At 40.7% G+C, this 19,292-nt stretch overlaps 1 protein-coding gene across 8 annotated transcripts in view; it reads left to right on the plus strand.

The window, feature by feature from the left end:
• Window positions 1–392: 392 nt before the first annotated feature.
• The window catches only part of FHOD3 (formin homology 2 domain containing 3), a 366,964-nt gene continuing 348,064 nt past the window's right edge, over window positions 393–19,292 (plus strand). For all 8 annotated transcript variants that reach the window (XM_088171487.1, XM_088171498.1, XM_088171447.1 and 5 more), the window contains exon 1: window positions 393–642. In XM_088171487.1, the coding sequence (XP_088027613.1) occupies window positions 478–642 (165 nt within the window). In that variant the 5' untranslated portion in view covers window positions 393–477. The remainder of the gene's footprint in view (window positions 643–19,292) is intronic.

A 19,292-nucleotide genomic window follows, 5' to 3' on the forward strand; every position in this document is an offset into this window, starting at 1 on the left:
CGGGGAGGTCTCCTCGGGTCGGGCCGGGGGAGGCGGGGCGGCGGCGCGCGGCCGCGCGGGGGCGCTGCGGACCCTGCGCGCGCGGCGTGGGGGCTGCCCGTGCCGGCCGCGGCATTCCCGCTGCCCGCTCGGCGCGCAGCGGCCGGGAATGGGGGAGCTGCTGCCGCCGCTGCCGCTCTGCCCGCGCCCCGCGGCTCCGGCGCCGCTTCCTCCTTGCTCGGCCTGAAGCGCGCTCGCACTCGTGGATCCCGGCGGGGAAGGGGCCATGGGCCGCCTCCCCGAGGCGCGGCGGCTGTGAGGCGGCCGGCGCTCGCTCGGGGAGCCGGGGGCAGAGGCGGCCGGCTGCCGGCCAGGCTGCGCCGGGGAGGGGAGTGCCGCTCGCAGCCGGCGGCGGGCGCGCAGGCAGCACCTCGGTGCCGGTGACTTGGGGGTGCCGCTCCCCGCCCGCGCCTGGCCGCGGCGGTGGATGGATGCGCCATGGCCACGCTGGTGTGCCGGGTGCAGCTGCTGGATGACACCGACCCCTTCAACAGCACCAACTTCCCCGAGCCCACCCGGCCGCCGCTGTACACCTTCCGGGAGGACATCCCGCTCGCCACCCAGCTGGCCGGGGTGCACCGCCTCCTCCGCGCCCCGCAGAAGGTACCGGGGGAGGACGGGGGGATGTGAGTGGGGGGGCGCCGGGCGGAGGGCAGCGGCCTCTCCGCAAGAGCCCGGCAGCGGGGGACAGAGGCCGGCGGGGGCCCCGGCCCCTGCGGGGAGGCAGCCCGGGGTGTCCCGCCGGCTCCCCCGGCAGTATCGGCATCTCCCTAAGTGCTGGGGAGAGGCCCCGGGGGACGGCGGAGGGGTTCCCTCTTCTGCTCTCCTGCGTTCCCAAACGCCCTACAGGGCGGCTACCGCCTCTGCTTTAGCTGTAGCTGCCTCACGCTTTTCCCAGGAGAAGGAAAACCTCTTCAAACCAAAGCCCAAGTTGGGTCTCAGGTACTCGGTGCCTGCCCTTCGCTGGCGTTGTCCGGGTGTCTGGGGATACTGCGGGATAAGGCGGCGTGTCGGGCCAGCCGGGCTGCGCCGAGCACGGTCGCGCCGGCAGGACCCGGGCTTTGCCGTGGTTGAGGTTTAATGAGCCAGGCAGTTCCAGCCGGGGCTTTGGTAAAAATAGCAGCGTCTGCTGCCCTTGAAACAATCGGTGCTACTAGTCCCTCTTGCGAAGAACTGCAGCATGGCCCTTGTCGATTCTTACCTATCTCTTCTTGCATGCTTCTTATAATACATGTGCTGGCATCTGTAGCTCTGCCCTTGAAATCAGGCACCCGAGTATTATCCTTGAAATTTTAGTTTTCAAAGCAATTGCCATTGATTGACATAATAATAACGTCCTTTCATTATTATCTTGTATCTGCACATTAGTTCTGCAGGGTGCACTGAAGAAGAGAGGAAAAAATGCCCACTTTTTTTTTTTTTTCCCCTACAAAGTGAAAGTTGTAAAACTTTTATTTGCTCTGTGATGAAGTGGGAGGAAAATACTCTCTTAACATCACTTGTATTATGCTCATGGGAGCCTGCGGAAAGATGACAAAGGGCTGTGTGTCCCCTTAGATTTAAGGATATCCAAAACCCCATAAAAGTATTTCAGAGAAAAGCTCATGGAGCAGACAGAAGTTTTGCATTTGTAGAACGGTTTCCTCGCATAATAGTTGCCAAGGATACAGCATCCAGTGAACAGAGCAGTGCCTAAAGCACAAAAACTTTGGAAGCTCTTGGTGCGCTGGGTCAATTCTGTTTTCATGTGCTCAGTCGTCCCCAATTCAGAGAGTGGTCCCATTGTTTTCATGGGAGGCTTTTTTTTCTTTCTTTGGAGTTAGAGCTAATTAAAAGAAAGGCAGGATGGATTCTGACACCTAATGAAGTAAATAAAGAGATAGTTTAAAATCTGGATTTAGAGTTAGTTCAACCTCATTTTCAGGAGTAGTTCACTGTGCTATGTTTTGCTTTGGTTTGAATACTTCCCTGGCAATTTTTTATAACTTTTTATGCTAACACCACCACTACCTTGGTTTAGTGTTTTAGGAGCCGGCCAAAATCCATGGCCACTTGTATATGCTTAACTCCTGCCCAGTCTTTCTGTGTGCAGCATTTCTCAAGTTTAATTAATGTTTGGAAAGTGGATTTGCAGTCTTTGGGTGGGAGATGGCCTATGTTCCCAGAGGTGCTGTAAACCTCTGAAAGTATTGAAAGATAGCTGCTCTGCTTGCTGCAAGTCCTGGCCCAGTGATTTGTTAATCTGAGGTTCTGGCTCTTCTAAATACTTCCTTACTGTTGTGAGGGTGTAGGCAGGCTCATTGAAATCTGCTTACATGGTTACATTTACCTTTGTGTTTGCAGAGCCACTGCCTGTTTCTAGAGTGCCTTAATTATGTCTCTTGGCTATCTCTTGGCTTCTACAAAGGAAAAAAAAAAGTGTTGGTTGATTAGGCTTGTTTACCTTTATTCATTATAATGAAAGCATAGTTCTGTGTTTGCACTTGCAGTTAGGGTAGCATTTCTGTGTTTGGCACTACATCTTTGTGCCTGTAATTCTGTAGAATAAACTGTTTTGTGTTGCTTTCTTCCGTTTCCTTTTTGGGAAGTGAGCATATTCTTTCTGCAGCTTTTCCTCAAGACCATATTCACTGGTCAGTAGAAGATCACCACATTTTTTGACTAAGAAGAATTTTGCTCCATTTCACCAAGAGATCAGGGCAAATTCTGATCCCAAAGGAATGCAGCTGTCAAAGCAGAGCATAGGTTGAAATTCAGGTGTCAGTTCACATTGACACATCTGAGGTTTGATTGATTAATTACTTTGGAAATTAGTGAGCTAATGGGTTGATGGTCCATTTAGTGTCATCACGGTGACTAGAGCAAAATATCTTGAAACAGATGTAGGAATTTCTAGCTCAAATGGTGTCTCTGCCCACGGCAGGAGAGTTGGAACTTTAATGTCTCTTTCAAGCCTTTCTATGATGATGATGAAATGCATAGGAGCACCAAGGTCTAAATAATTTCTGAAATTTTATAAACTGGTGGCCTTTTTGCCAGCAGGTTTGAATGATCAGTGCTAGGCTTTTTTCCAGCAAGTTTTAAGTTGCCATCTCTTGACTTAGGTGAACATTCACTTACTCTCTGAACAGAGCTTCCAGCTTGTTGCCTTCATACCACTGGATGATTTGTGCATCTTGTAGATGATGTACTGCTGTGGGATGTACTTGATAGGATGAAGTCAGTAGCAGGAATCCAGCTCACTTCAGTGGGGTCAGATTTCACCACTGGTGTCTTGAAATTAGTAATGACGACAGTGTAGTGACGGTGGTGTTTTTGTACTTAGTAAAACAACTTGTATATTGCAAGTCGTTGTAAGTTAAACATTATAAACAATTATTATGAAAACCATTTAAAAAGTAAACGAAAAATGCTTTGACATTCGGACCTGTCATAGTATGTCATTAGTAGCTTTTTTGTAACCAACAGATGTTCTAGTTTGACTCCAAAGGGCAGGATTTCTTCTCTAGTTCTTTGAAAGTACAAGTCAATTTCACATGTTGGTTTTACTGCTTCTTTTCTTTAAACTCACGATTTTACTTGAGTTTGGACGCAAGTCTAGATCTACACACTGTCTTCTGAGCAGCGATGTATTTAGATCCTTATGCAGGCTTGTTGGGAAGTTAAGAAACTGAGCTCTGAGAATAATGTCTGGGATGGTCTTTACTACCCTGAATAATGTGGAGCACCTTAGTTGGTTGATAGGGAAAACTGACGAGTCTCTGCAATCTTCCTTTCACTTGAAATTGGGTACCTAATTATATCCTCCTCCCTCTTTTCTCCCCTGCTTCTCTCTGTGCACATACTTTTCTCTACATCCATATCTCTGGACACAGCAGCTTGCTTTTCATTGGGCTGTGCTCAGTTCTGTCTGGCATTGAGCCTCGTGGGGCAGGGCACTGCCATCGGGAGTGCTTCTTTCAGCTATCCCCCGTTGTTATGAGTGATTTGGTCCTAGATGATAACACACCATCCCAGTTGACGATGCAATGAAGTACCACAAATTCAGTTACAGTATTTTTAGCCACATCTACAAATTCTTGCTGAGTAACTACGCCACGTTGCAGAGTTTTTGTGGTTTGCCTATATTGATTTGGCTGCCTAAGGTGCCATTTTGAATTTGGCTTTTATTGTTTATGAGGATTTTAGGTCACTCTTATTGTCTGTTGTATGAAGTAGAACTGGATCTAGTTTGGATTCTTACTTCAGATGTCCCTTTTGCCCATTTCTGTGAACCTTGGGAAAATTCAGAACTGGGTCTAAATTTGTGGCTCAGGCCCTATGCCAATAATGCTCTTTGAATCTAATTTCGTACATTGGGTTTGTTGGTTTTGAATTGCTTTGAGTTACTTGATACTTCTAACTTGCTGACATAGGGTCGCTCAGGAGAGCAGCTATATATACATGGCCAATGTCAAGTGTTGTGCTTTTTTTAGAGATCTTCTTCATTATAGCTTACTCACATAATTACAAATTACAGCATGCTGAGTATGTTGCCATAGTCTGTTTTCACATGCCACAGTAGTGTTCAGTGTTGGGGCATGTAAGAAATACATCTTTACAATAATATGGGACATCATGCTGCCTAATTTATCAAGAAAACGTAATTGAAATGCTTTGTTTAACGATGGAAAACAAACAAAAAAAATATTTCCATGTGTATGGTGTACTGGTGGTGATGCTGTAAAGGAGAGTAATGCCATAAAGATAATTGTTTTGACCTCCTGTTCCCCCTGAGAAAACTGTAGACAACTTCTGTGTTTAAATTCCTTCCAAGAATTTGTAATTAAGAACAGTGTCATTCAGAAAACAGTGGTATAAGCAAATAAATCCAGTGAGCACTAGAGGGATTTGGGAGTTTCATTCATAAAGAAGCCATCCATGTTTCCGTCTTCAGCTGCTGTGATTTAGCCCTACATTAAAGCCAGGGCTCACTCTGAGGCATGGTGTGATGTAAACTGATAGCAGGAGTACTTGCACTGGTTGTGTCCTGGCATGGAGCTCAGCTCTGGCATTGAACTCTCTGCCAGGCTATATCCTGGCAGCATCCTCAGGTTTTCTGAGAGCAGTAAACCTACCAGAGGGCTCCTCTTCCTTGGGTTTCCTTGGCATTAAGTAATAATGTGTTGGTCCATAGAGGCTAGGTGGAAAAAGAAGAAAGTATGGTTTGGATTCTGATCCTGGTGGAGGTGCTGGTGGCAGCTGTTCTCTGAAGAGACCATTTTTTGGGTTAGTTATTATCTCGTTAATGGAAACTGAAGAATAGAAGAGGGAAACAGGAATATTGTCATTTTCCCAGAGAAAATGAACTCACACTTAAGGGAAACTGGCTGAGTGTCAATCCTGGGAACTGGGAAATATTTTAGGTGAGGGGGCTGTCAAGACACAAAGGTCTTTCATATTCTCCCTGAGGCAGGTGGACATCAGCCTTTTTTCATCCTTTGAGAGAAGAGGGGATTTAACACAAAGGTTGTTTCCAAAGTATTCTGACTCTAGTCAAGTATTTCTGGAGCTGACAAATTCCTGTGCTTCAAGAGATTGACCCTGTAGCAGTTGCACGTACTTGAATTTTATAGGGAATTATTTATGAGGGCAGAGTGGGGTAGGATACTGCTCTGTCTCCTGACTTGACAGCACAAGCTGCATCAGAGTCCTGTGTGAAGCACACTTTTCTGGGGGAGTATAAACACCCGCCCTAAAGCACAACTGTGAAAAGCTTCTCAGTCTCCACCAGCTTACTGTCTTCTGTGGTGTGGGCCTTCAAAGGAGAAGAAATACTTGTAGAACAGATGCAAAGTAATTGTCAAGTGCCTGGCTTTACCTCTGGCAGTTTAAGGTAAGATGACTTTGAAGTTCTTGCAAGGTTCTTCTGACAAGTTAGGATTTGGACAAGTTGTAGTTCAGTTCAGTTGTTTGATCTAGGCTTAAAAGCTGTGTTGTAAAAGCAGGGGCACAGATCTATCCCAGAGGTTCAATTCCTGACTTTGACACCTCTCTTGCAAGTCACTGAGTTTGGCTGATCATAGCTCAAGAGCCTTTGTAGAGCTCTGTGTCAAGAATGATAGGAGCGAGTGTACTGGTAGTTCTCAGGATTCCACTAAATTTTTAAATCACAAATTGGTCAGATGCAGCCTCTGGAAACTCGTATCACCCTGTGTTTCCTGGAGGTTCTTACCCAAAGAAAGGAGATTAATAGGAAGAAGTCTGACCTTGCTGTTATCCTACCAGAAATCTCATACGTGCAGTTCCAAATACTGATGCTTTGTCTCAAAACCAGTTTTGTAGATACCTCATTTCATCCAAATTCTTTTTGTGTGAAGATTACTAGTGAATTAACTGAGCAAGAAACTAAGACAACTGCAGTTCATATCTATGTTGGTAAAGAAATAGAGGTGTGGGACTTGGCATGTTGCAATCTCCTTCTTCTTGTGTTTTTCTAAATAAGAACAGAAGTTCTTACAGTGTTTTACAAGAGTTTTCACTTCCTAGTGCATCCACAGCCATACTACCTTGCCAGTAATTAGGGTCTAAATGAGAATCCCTTTTCTTTCTGCCTGATAGCGCTCTCTGGGTTGTGACGATGAGCGTTACAACCTTTGTGCAAATGTATGCAATGCAGCCAGGCTGTAACTCACCTATCCATCACATTATCACTGATGACAGCCCTACTTGGTTTTACAGTCCATTTCTCTGGCTGAAATTCAGCCAGGACAGGCTGGTACCTCCACTCTTGCAAAAGGTATTTTGTATTTTTCAGTGACCTAAAGTGGTCTGGGCTGAGGCTATACAGCTCCTTTGGTAAATGCTGCTTCAGTAGGCTGTACCCATGTGCTAAGATACCACTTCATTAGCAGCTCAGAGGAAAGAGAGCCAGCTACTTACACCTCTGTCATCACTTTCCACACAACCTGGATTGCGTTATATTAATATTAACTTTATATTGTATTACAGTTATTAATAAGACAGCAAGGAATGTTGTTACATATTTTTAGCAGTGGAACAAGTTGGGACAATAGTAGCAGTGAGCTCTCTAGTAGGCCGAGCTACCTAGAAACATCTGCAACTATCTGGCATATGAAACAATTGAGGACTTGGAAGTTCACTGTCCACATCATCAACTTAATACATATATGCCACAAAAATGCATTGCAGTTTCCAATTCCAAACAGTTAAAAAGAAGTGATTCTGTCATTCCCAGTATTTTAAGGCTGCTTTAAAAAAAAAAAAAAAAAAAAAGGCTTAGACTTTTTCCTTTACTTACAGTATGACTACTTGACCTTAGTAGTCATACTTCTCAACTGACCCTCTATCTATTTTGTGAGGAGGATATTTATTTTATTCCTGGAAAAAAAATAAAAAAATCCTGGAAAATGGCCAATTTTGGTCTTGCATGCCTAGTTGCTATCGTTAAATATGTGCAATGCATTATCATTAATCTTTTGGTCATATTGCTCATCATTTTACATGGTAGTGATTGTTAGGCTGAATAGAAAGGATGGGTTGACTGGAAAAGAAGCTTCATCTTCTTTTAGTTGTAGTTCTGGAGGAGTTTTTTTGGTGAAGTATGTATACTTGGAAAAATGAAACAGTGTTGTCTTGTGTTTATTAAATTAAACTCTTGCATTTATTAACAATTAAACTCTTAGTATCTGGATGATAACAAGAAGCTGCATAAATAAACAAGTTGTAATACAAAGTAAAGTCAGGTATGTGTGATTGCATCCAGTAGTGGAGGGTTGTGTATGGCTTGAAGCTTCACGTTCATCAGCCACAAAAGTAGTAAGCTGTATCTTGTGCGGTTGTATTGCTTTAACTGTAGTGATACATTTTCCTCTTGTACACAGCATGTATGATTATATTGGAATAAAATGCACTTACATATAGCTTGTATTTCCCTCTTTAGGAAAGAAAGTAAGCTTATTTTCATCTTGGTTTCTGTACTGTCTTCTCTTCTAGAAGCCAGATTATTCCAGAGTAAAAGATAATGTTGTAACTCAAGTAACTTTGATACTGGTTAAAAAATAAAAATGAGGGACATTTCAGTGCTGTTCCTTGAAGCTAGTTACTTCAGATTTACTAATGAGCCCTTCGACCTTTTTAAGTGAAATTGAGAATATAAGTATTTTCTTTAGAATTGTAAATATACTATTGCAGCCACAAGCAGCAGCATCAGAGGTAAAGTAGCTGTTCCAGCTGCTGGTGAGATGCCTGTAGATTTTTTTTATGGCTTTGTTATTGACAAGGAGAAGATGAAGTCCCTGGGCTCTGTCTGGTGGCATTTCTCTGCATGTTCAGTGTGAGCCATTTGGCATGATTTGGGGGCTGGCAAAGAAGGCACTTGTAGTTCTCATAACTGTGCCAGCCAGGTTGCTTATCTGAGTGTCACGTGCCACGTAAAGCTAGTTGGAAAAGCACATCGTGTCTGCTTTCTTACTTCATTACTGCAAGGCTTGCAAGGAAGGAACGTAATAATGGAGTGTGCAATCAGGAAACCAACAGGAATCTTACCTGTGCTAGTGAAATGCCAAATGGGGACTTGTGTCTGTTTTTTCTCAGTGTGGAATAAAAGTTCTGAGTTTTCTCCAAGTGCCAGTGATGAGCCCATTCTAGCTATGGGGTACACATTAATAGACTTCTAGTACTTGGAAAGACTTGGCATTTTACGGGTTGTGAAGAAATTGAAAAAAGGCACATATCTATGCTCTGTTTATTACCATACTGCAGCAGTTGGCCCTGGAGCATGACCTTTGACTCCACACACAAAGGGTTGTTATTTTCCCCTTCAGCTCTAGCATTGTGAGGGACTTGGCTTGTGAAAATCTTGAGTCCTCTGCCCTCTTTATAGGAGGTCTTGGTGTCTCTGTTAGGGAAGACCGTTCCAGGTTTGCCAGGCAGACAATTAAGGATACCTGTTTCAGATTCCTGAAATTGTAAGACTTTTCTGTGCTACCCTGCCTCACAGGCAGGAAAGATCTTATTATCTGACTATTGTCTATAAAAAATAAGTGAATTTGCAGGATTTTCTTTATGTCTTGGTTTGGGTTTACTTATTTCTGGTCACCTTCAAAAAGGTGCAGGGACTGGGAAGCTTTATACTGATGAGTTTCAAGGAGATGCAGGTTCACATACATCTCATTATGTAACTGTGCTGGTTCTAAGGCTTTCTGAATTTCAGAAGTTCCCCTCATGAGGCACATTTCATCACACTCCTTTAGGCATCTATATAGGAAATTGTAATGTGATTTGAAAATCGGTGTTTTTTTAAAAAAAACCTGTGTTACTGAGGGAGAAAAGGTGCTGTTAGTTTCACTGTTTGCGCTTTTCAGTCTCTACATGTGTTATTTTAGTGTTTTCATCATTCTTTTTCAAGTATTGTACCATGCTACTAGTTGATTCGAGCTTCAGTTATAAATTCAAGCAACGTGTAACCCCAGTGACTATGAGTAACATAGGCAGGCTTCATTCACAAGTGGAAAAGCAGTGTATTTTATTTCAGACAGACATGACTGATTTATCCTGTATGGGTATTCTAAATGATTAATGTATTGCAATGATCATTGCTGATCACAGCTGAAGGATTGTCATCTTACTGTGAATTTTTTTGTTCTAGTTTGATTATAATACATGAGGTGTTTTTGTCTGTGATTACACAAGGCAGGAAGAAATGCAACTCTTCTGGGTTTAGTATCCACAGTTGTGTTTGCCTGTGACCTGAGGATTCCTATGGTGTCTTGCGTACAGCTTTCACTTTATACTGTAGTATTGCTCATTATTTTACTTGATTATGTCCCCTTTATTTTTGCACAGAAGTGCAGTAACTCCAAGTACTAATTTGAATAACTCCAAGTAATGCACTTAGATTTGTTATACTTGCCTTGTAGACAGTAATGTGTTCTTGTTTAGATGCTGATTTCAATTGTTGCCTTTTTTAGCCTAATTAAAGTTAGTTTGTCTGCAGTATTGTTCCAGCCACTGTATGGTGGGGTTACTGGATGCTCTTCTGCCATATGTGTGCATTACTGAAGTTATGCTTCTTCTAGACTTGAGTTTTGTCTGGGAAGAAAAATGAGTCATTTTTCTGACAAAGCTGAGAGTTGTGGGGGAAACTGGTGGAAGAAAATCCTCAAATTTTAGAAGTTAAAGAAGTATAGTTTCTGAGACTTAAGATGAGTGTCTCAATTCAGATGCTGCTGAATCATGCCTTTAGGTTTTCTGTCTTCTTAATGTTTTTTTTTCTTAGTTTTGAAATGTGGATGGAAAAAGCCACCAGTTATCAATGTGAATTTATGTTAAGCCTAGGGTGTGCCCATATCTTTGAGTTTCTGAACTTATTATTCAGAGACTCTGAATCTGTTTTTTTGGTGCCTTCATTTAATCTTGCTAAAGATAAGTGATCAGCACTCAAAAATGTGCCCTTTGGAGAAGGGACCACCTGTAGTAAGTTTGAAATCTGGGAGCTTGTTATAATGGAGTGAATTATCTCAAAATACAGAATTCTTTCTTTGCTAATTAGATGTGCCCATAATTTATATATGTGTTTAGCTTGAAAGTCCTCAGAATATGTATGTCTGAATATGTATGCTTTTTAGTCTTTTTCTCTCTCTCCTCAAGGGGTTTGAAGGACGTGTTTCCTAATGGTCGTTATATAAAGATGAGGATACTGTTTAGGCTACTTTTCAGAGGCTGTATCAAAAAAGATTAATGGTCCCGGGAAACTGGTAAAGGAACACAGCTGTAAGTTTCCTCACATCACTGATTAGGATTCAGCCATAGTTTTAGTGTATGAAAGTCTTTAGTGTTTGATAAATCATTTAACTATATCCTAGAGAATAAGTGGTTGCATTGTGGTGTCACCTGTTTTTGTTTTGATATTCTCAAAGCATTAAGTCCTGTAGGTCCTAAGTCTGATCCTATTAAAAGGCAAAGTTCTTTATTAAATTTTATTTAATAAATGCCTGTGTAGTTGGATATGAAAAGCCCAAAAATGTGAGTCCTGAAGCTTAAAAACACAGCAAGAACGTAACATTTTTAATTAAGAGTTAGCACTTGAATGTGTAAAAACATATTGGCTTGAAAATCTTTTTTTTTTCTTTGGTGTTACAAAAGACAGATATTTAAAAGCATCCTTGCAAATGTGGTAACTGCTACCTCAGCACAAGAGTTCAGGAGAGCCAGATTGAGGACAGAGTTGTCTCTTCATTGCCAGCATTCTCAGGCAGGATTGAAGGGGGCTGCTCAGAGTTGGCGAAGCTAAAGGCATCTGAACACCTGCCAATGAAGGTAGAAGGATATTGATTTTCAAGATTGCCAAAATGTTTTCTGTCTTTCATAAGTGGTAAATCATATTGAAAGGAATTGGGTTAAAACTGTCATTTGTTTTAATGTTTTCCTTTGTGGTCTGTTAACAGAGATGGGTGAGATGGGAGTGTGTGCTCTGCCAGTAAAGACATTGGCTACCAGGGAGCAGCTGCCTGTCTGGTGCTGCTCCTCCCAACATTGACTCCAGTTTGCCACCACATTCTCTCAACATGTTTCAACATGTAATTGCATTGGCCTATATACAGCAATGTGGCTGTCTTGGATTTTAATCCTTGTCATTGTAAGAGTGCTGATTGAATTGCAGACTAAAAATAGGCTGTACTCAGACATGCCATGTGCTATCAGTTGCACTCTGCTTTGGCAGTCTGTTGGTAACATGACATAATTAAAAGTTGGCCATAGGCAGAATGCTGTCCCATGATTTCTAGGATTTAATGCTTGAAGAAGGTAATTTCTTAACTTGATGAATTTGGCTCACATGGTTACAGCTCAAATAAATGACCTACTATACTATTCTTTGATAGTTCTGGTGGGCTGTTGAAAGAATGTCCTTGCCTTAAACCCATTCTTTAGATTGATGTTGCTTCTGTGGGAAAGCCACTGGTAATAGACCATAGCATTTGGAAATCATTACAGCTAGGTGTGATTTGAGTGGCAAAAAGGAGATTAGAAATATTTTTCAGTGTAGTGTAAGTTGAGCTATATTTACTTCCTTCTTGTTATTATGGCTTGTCACTGATATTCCAACAAATATTTCAGAAAGATATATGCAGCTGAGAAGAGGGAAATAGCTTACTATCTTGTGAGTAGTCATCAGCTAGTGTTATTTTAAGACTTTTAAAGGGAGATTGATTAAAATTATGCTTTCATGTTCTTCATCCACCAAATTAGATTTCTTGAAATAAAAACAGTAATCTAAATGTCTGAGATAATTAAGCACCAATTCATAAAATGTGCTTTGAATAAATACTCAAAAGGAAAAAAACATTTTCCTCAGTGAATTCCTCTGAAGGAGCAACCACGGGATTAAGGCTGACAGGTACTCAGTCTCTGTGTTTAGTTGTTAAAATCAGGGAAGAGAAAGTAAGCTACAAATAATTACTGTAAAAAGATTACTTTCTTGGACATTTGTGTGCATATGTAGAGGGAATCAAAGTAAAATTAATCCTACCTTTGTTTTCTCGTGTTGATTATTTGCCCATTTCTTCAAAATAAGTCAAGGCTGAAGTGTGTTCTGTAGGTGAGTCATAGGAGGTTATTATTGAAGCCATGCCCCTGTGGTACTTTTTAACCAGCTGGATGTTTGACAGTTTAAATAAAGTGACTGATTTCATACTGTATTTCCATGTGGCTGCAAATAAGTTGTATGGTTAAAGTTATTTCTGAAGGCAGTTTTTTGAGACAACCGAAGACTGATGGAGTAGGGTGAGGATACATGACAAGAAAGAAAAGAAGTCTATAAAGTCTATAAAGCTTTCCTGGCCCAGAAACAAGAATACCATCGTTGCTAGCCAAATTTAGAATCTCTTGTAGACTGCACTTTGTCACTTGTAACTTGAATCCTTGAATAGGTGTTATGTCAAGATATTTTGCAGGAGAGTCTATTCTAGCAAACCAAACTCCATTTTTAAAAATTAATTAATTAATCAATTTTTGTTTACTATCTCTTAAATATTGATGGGATTTGTTGTGAGAAGTTCTAATTAGCTACTTGGGCAAGTCTGAGTGATTTGGCTTGAATGTTCTTACTATATGTAACACCATAATTGTGTGAATTTGTGCCTGTCCTACCAGGGAATTTGACTCATGTTTGCTGTTGCAGTGGAACCTGTTTTGGCTTGACTGTAAAGCTGTCACCTCTGGGCAGTGACCTGAGTGGTGCTCATATTAGTGTCTGCCTTTATGAGCTACTAATGGAAACGGAAAACCCTATTTACTTAATCAGATGCTATTGAAGCTAATGACTGTGTTTAGTTTATTTGTCTTCTGGAGAAGGGAGGTGAGTGCAAATCCCCAACCGCAGAATGTTTATACAAACACATGGAGGTGTTTGGGCAATTACAAAGGCCTGTGTAGCAAAGCAGGCTGTGTGGTTTGTGCCATGTCTCATTCTTCCTACCCATCCCCTTTCTGCTCCTCAGTATTGAGCCTGTGCTGTCAGAAGGCACAAGCTCAGCTTTAAATTTGGTGTGGGTTTGCGGGTTGCTGTGAGTCAGCCTCCTCCAGGAGACAGATGTTGTTCATTGATGGTAACTACCTTGTTACTCTTCATGGGTGACAACATGGTGATGGGCATTTGGTGCATGGGACAACTGTCTTGAGTAACCAGGGCTTGCTCCTTTCTTGCACTAGAGGTAACAGAGGAAGGAAAGTCTGTTATTTTTTAAGAAAAGGGTTATTTAAAAGCCAGAAAGAGCATTGTAATTGCTTGATTCTCAGAAGCAATTTCTGGAGGGCCGTCTATGAAAGGGGTGTGGCTGTAACCTCCAGTGCTAACAAAAGGATAAACAAGTAAGGAAATTACATTTGCACTGTGCAGTACAACCTAATATTGAAAGCCCTGTTGTGCTCCTGCCCATATTCCCGAGTTACATTTGGGAAATGCTTACTGTTAGTTGCAGATGTGCTTGTAGTGGGTCACAGAAAGATGATTTATTAATTTTTTGAGGCCACTGAGTGAAGAGCTTCCGTTTGAATTAGAGAAGAGTTCAAGTTTTGAAGCATATCAGTATAGAAGGGCAGAACTGGTGGAGCTGCTATGCTAGACTGAAAGGAAGAACCAAACAAAAGCCTTGTAATACAGAGAAAGTCTACCTCACCCCTGGATGCACTTATATGTTTGTGGTATAATGAAGAATGCAGAACAAATTTTCTTTCCAAGTACCAAGTCTTGGAAGATAGCCATTTCATCTTCCCAGAGATACAAAAGGTTTCAAAGCATGGACCATTGTGTCTCTGGGTGCAGGAGTGAGTGGGTTGGTAGAGGAGAGCAGTGACTGGGATTCCAGGCTGAATGTCTCCTAATGACAAAATTGGCATGACATTTAAATAGCAACATTGCCACTGCAGGTTGTAGAGTTAATGTTTTGTTTATGCAGTTTTCCTTTGAGTGTTATATTATGACCTTAGTATAGTCTCCTGAAGTACAAAACAGAGTACTGAGCTGATGAGCAATCTTTTATTGTCACCTTGTTTTTTTTCTGGTTCAGGAGAAAAAAATGTTTGTACATAATCTCTTGTTTTATGATTTGGAGACAGGAAAAATATTTTGTTGTCTTTAAATTCTTCACTTTTAAAAGTGAAAGTAAGCTTAAGAAATGTCTCTTGCCAGGGAAAAAGATATGAAGTCTGTCCAACCTCCCTGAACTGTTATACTTAAGCCAGCCCCTGAGAAAACTTTCACAACTCATTTCACTTATGAGCTGGTATCCAGCTGTTTTATTTGTCCAGAGGAAAAATTATATTTACATCATGGTCTCATCAGTGTCTGAGCAGCAAGTCTAGAGCTACTGTTAGGAAAACTGGCTTTTTACTGTATATTGGGTGAAACGTGTTTAAGCCATGGTTTTAATATACTAGTACAATGTATTAAAAATGCCCAGTTAGTGCAATAAAACTGTATTTAGATGGACTATTTTGTCTCAAGTGTAAACCTCATGTGTTTAAAAGTAGTTAGTTGAATGCTTGTTGGAAAAAATTTTTTGGATGAAAAGTTTTACAGAATTTGTCAGGATAGTCATGACAGTACCTGCTTAAGCAGTTGAGTTTTGAACAGGGCTCTTACCAATCTGTATTAATTTCTCACCTCTAAGGAGAGGGCTGTCACTGTTAAATGTGGACCATTCCACATTTATATTAAAAATAGAAATCCATCATACAAGACAGTGATGATGTTTGACAGTATGACCCATGCTGCAATCTGCAGTCCATCCTAGTTTTGTCATTTTGAATCCTATTATTCCCACGGGAAAGGTGTTAATGAGGCTTACCTTTTGGATGCACTTCTTTTAATGGACTTAAAATTGTCTTCTAATTGCCATATTTTCTGTGAGAATGTTGTTGATATTTGAAATTATATTGAGTAAGAATTCTGTTTAAAAGGTAGTATATATATTTTTGCTATTCAGTTCAAGTCATTTAAACTGAAGAAAGTAAAGAAGGAACATATTAATGGGAACCTAAATAAAGATACCATATTAAATTAAACTTCTGATTTGACAACAAGATTTTTTGAGCTACCTTCACTTTTGGGGGACACATAGAAAAATGAGTAATGGGAATATATTTTTTTGCAAAATACTTGCTATTGAAGGAACACACCATGTTGGCATATGTGGTGAAAGACTCTCTAGATATGTGGGTGCTCTCTGCACAAGTATGTCTTAATTATTTTTAATCTTACTTAACAGACTGTGGCAGGACAGTTATCAAAGGTAGGGACATTTTCTCCATGCTCTTGATGACACAGTGCTGGCTAGAACTTTGACTCCAGATCTTACAGTAAGTACTTTTGGTATTTTCCTGTGTGTCTACATAACACAGTGGTGAATGACTGGTACTTGAAAGCCATTTTCCTACTTGCTTAGCTATCTCCACTGAGCTTTTCTAGATATGGGTCAGAGGAGACATTTTTCTTGCAAGTTTGAATCATCTTGAATTGGATGTGGTGGAGTAGCGGGCTATGAGTAATATGCAGCTCAGCTGGCTTCTCAAATATTATTTTTCCAAGAGCTCTTTATAGTGAGGTAATGGCTTAAACAGTAAGTTTCTGTGCACTATCCTTGTGTAAATTATAGTAATTGTTTTACTGTCCAAAGCCAAGGTACTTTTTTCAAATATATTGTAGATGTCATTTGGCTACTGAATGAGCATTTAGTGCCTGTATGCATGCTTTGTTCTGCTTTTCCTTGTGATTATATACTTCTGTTGTTACCCCTTTGTTAGTGGTTTTTCATCATGCTGTCAAATTATTCAGTGTGCATAATATAAAAATTAGCAACTTCTGGTTTGTACTTGTCTATTGAAAAAGTACATACACTTATTTAGTATTACAGTTACTGTTTTGTGACAAGCCATCATTTAGGCTTATAATAAGGGTCATCCAACAACTGCTATAGGCTTTACATGAAATGTATTGCATTTTTTATATTTTTTGGGGTTTGCAAACAAATGAAATGCTACCAAAGAATACAGAAGTATGTGAAGCTGGACATGTTTAAGGGTAACTCAGCAGAGTGGTTTGTCAACCAAAAACCCTCCCAGCAGAAAATCAACCATAGCTAATAATGAATATGGATTCCTTTCTCTTTACATCCTGTTGAGATTTCAGCAATCACTGTGTCTATTCAGGCCAAAGCAAGGTCAGCCTGTCATCATGACACCATCGTTTAGCAATCACGTCTTTGTGGAGTAGAAATTACCAAATTACTTGATTACACTCTTTGAAAGATGATCAGAGTGTACCTAAAAGGTCTATGACCAGGGAAAGAATCTCTTGAATATTTTATGCGAAATGTACCACTGTTCTCAAGTTGACTTGTGTCACCTGAAGCTAAATTCCAGCCAAGGCTGTTGTGGGAGGGAAGTATATCCATACCTGGGTTAGCCTTCTGCATCTTATGCATTTATAGGTCCTCTTATATGCATTTCTGCAGTGGGACCCTCTGTGCTGTGAAAGCCTTGTTGTTGTTTTATGGAATCAGTTTTCTGTCTCACAAAACTGTGTGACTAAGAGCTGTTTTTGTCACCTGTGCTTGAATGGTTGCCTTTGCTTAGCAGGGAACCCTACTACCCCCACAGCTCACAGGGCCATTAAGGTATACAAGGATCTTTGCAATTTAGGCCATCTCAGTACTGATGAAGTACTGATGCAAAAGTTACTGCATATACCTAACAGATGAAATCTTTAATCCACTGTTTGTCAAAGCTAATGAGGGGAGCCTAATGCACGGATTGAGAGATCCAACATAAGCTTAAATTGCAAAGCTTCACTTGCAGGATTTCTGTCTATCATGTATTTGCAGCATTCTTGGCTTTTGTTTTCAGTGATGGACTTTGAGTTGTGGTTCCCCTCCAGGACAAAGTTACCACTTACATAATAATTGCAAAGTATAGTAGAAATTGACTGCAGATCTATACCCTACGCTGTTTACAACCTTCCACCTCGATTATTTAATAAGTGGTTTCTAAAGAAGGACTATTTATTCACTAGTAATCAATATGATTCTGGAAGGGCAGTCAGGACAAATGAATTGTGTCTATTAACTTTTCTGTTGGTTCATAGGGCTTGCAGTTACTCATCAGTACAATTTCTTGTTATAAACATAGTGCAATTTCATATCATAAACACTGTCTAATTGGAAAAGGAGAGAGAAAAAGAGAAATCTCATAGATTCAATTCTCTTACTAGAAGTGTTTTGTGCCCCAATGAATGTAAAATCAAGATTTAAAAATTTTTGCTAGTGCAGCTTAAGATACAATTTTGTACATTTGGTTTTATTAAAAATATAAATCAGTTAAATATGATCTCCTCTCTGTGTGTCCAGGAAAAACAGCTAATTGAGACAAGAAAAGACTGCATTCAGGGCTCTAGCTCTAAAGATACTCTAAACAAATCCTTGTAAACTGTGTTGCCAGAGCTTTCTGCTCTGCTCTGAGAGTCAGGAGGTATTGAAGCTGATTCCGTGGAGATTTATGGAAAAGCTGCAGCTATGGATTGAATGAGAAGTTGGTGTATAACCATGATAGAGATCTCACTCCTGTTCCACTGAGAACAATTTTTTGTTTGCTTCCAAAAAATCAGGACCTTCATCTCTTCCTGCTTGATAGTTCTCAGTTTATTTTTGTGGCCGTCTGAAACATCTGTGTGCAAAATCTGTCCGTTCCTACAGGTGGCCATGTAAAGTCCCAGTATATTTTTTTGTAATTGTGCCTGTATATCTGTGAGGAGTAGGAGGTGCTGCTGCCAGAAATATTCATTAAGAGTACCTTAAATAAACCTGCAAACCAGGTCTTGTGCTTCCCAGGATGACAGTTGACATATTTCCTGTTTAAAAAAAAAATGCAGTATTAATTTTTCTTCCCAGCGTTGCTTGTTTAGAATTCTTGTGCCACTGTCTCAGGAAAAAAGACAAAGCTGCAAAGAGAAAGTAGGGTTCTTTTCTTAGATGGTGAGCCTTTCCTCAGGTCTGAAATCCAAGTAGAAGCTCTGAGGCCTGAATGTCAGAGCACTCTGTGACAGCTTAACTGGTTCATGTTAACCTTACTAACAATTTGAGAGGGAGGATGGCTGATAACTGGGGTAAAGAGACAATGTTAGCAAAGGTGGGGAGAAATGGCAGCAGTTGCTGCCTGCAAGACATCCAAAAGTTACCTATCAATGAGGAAAAGCAGAGAGAGACATGAATTTTGGCTACTGAAATAACATGATCATGAAAGTTTCTGCATCTTACTACCTAAAGGATAGTTACATCATTAAGCTACAAGACTATCCAAGGTTTACTGAAAGGAAAACAGCCCTCATTTCAGCCTACTTCTTGTAATTATAAATAGAGATGATGTATTTTTTAATTAGACTCTGTCAAATTTTGCTTGTCGTGGTATGCCAAACAAGGATGCAGATATGCAGAACACCTCTAAGAGAGAAGGACTAGGAAGATTTCATTGCTTCTCACTCTTTCAAATAATCCCAAATCCATCTGGTGCAGTCTGCACCTATAGCCTATGGATACATTTGTAATAATCTCATAAGCAACTTATTGGAATGAACATATTCATGCCTGTCACGAATCAAGAATAAGTTTTGACTTTTAGATATCTGAGACATCTGGAAGGGCCATGAATTTCCTGGTGGAAAACCTTCTCATTGAAACATCTGGGGCTTATTTCACAGTCTA

Source organism: Sturnus vulgaris, chromosome 1, assembly GCF_052056855.1.
Source record: "Sturnus vulgaris isolate bStuVul1 chromosome 1, bStuVul1.hap1, whole genome shotgun sequence".
Classification (NCBI taxonomy): domain Eukaryota; kingdom Metazoa; phylum Chordata; class Aves; order Passeriformes; family Sturnidae; genus Sturnus; species Sturnus vulgaris.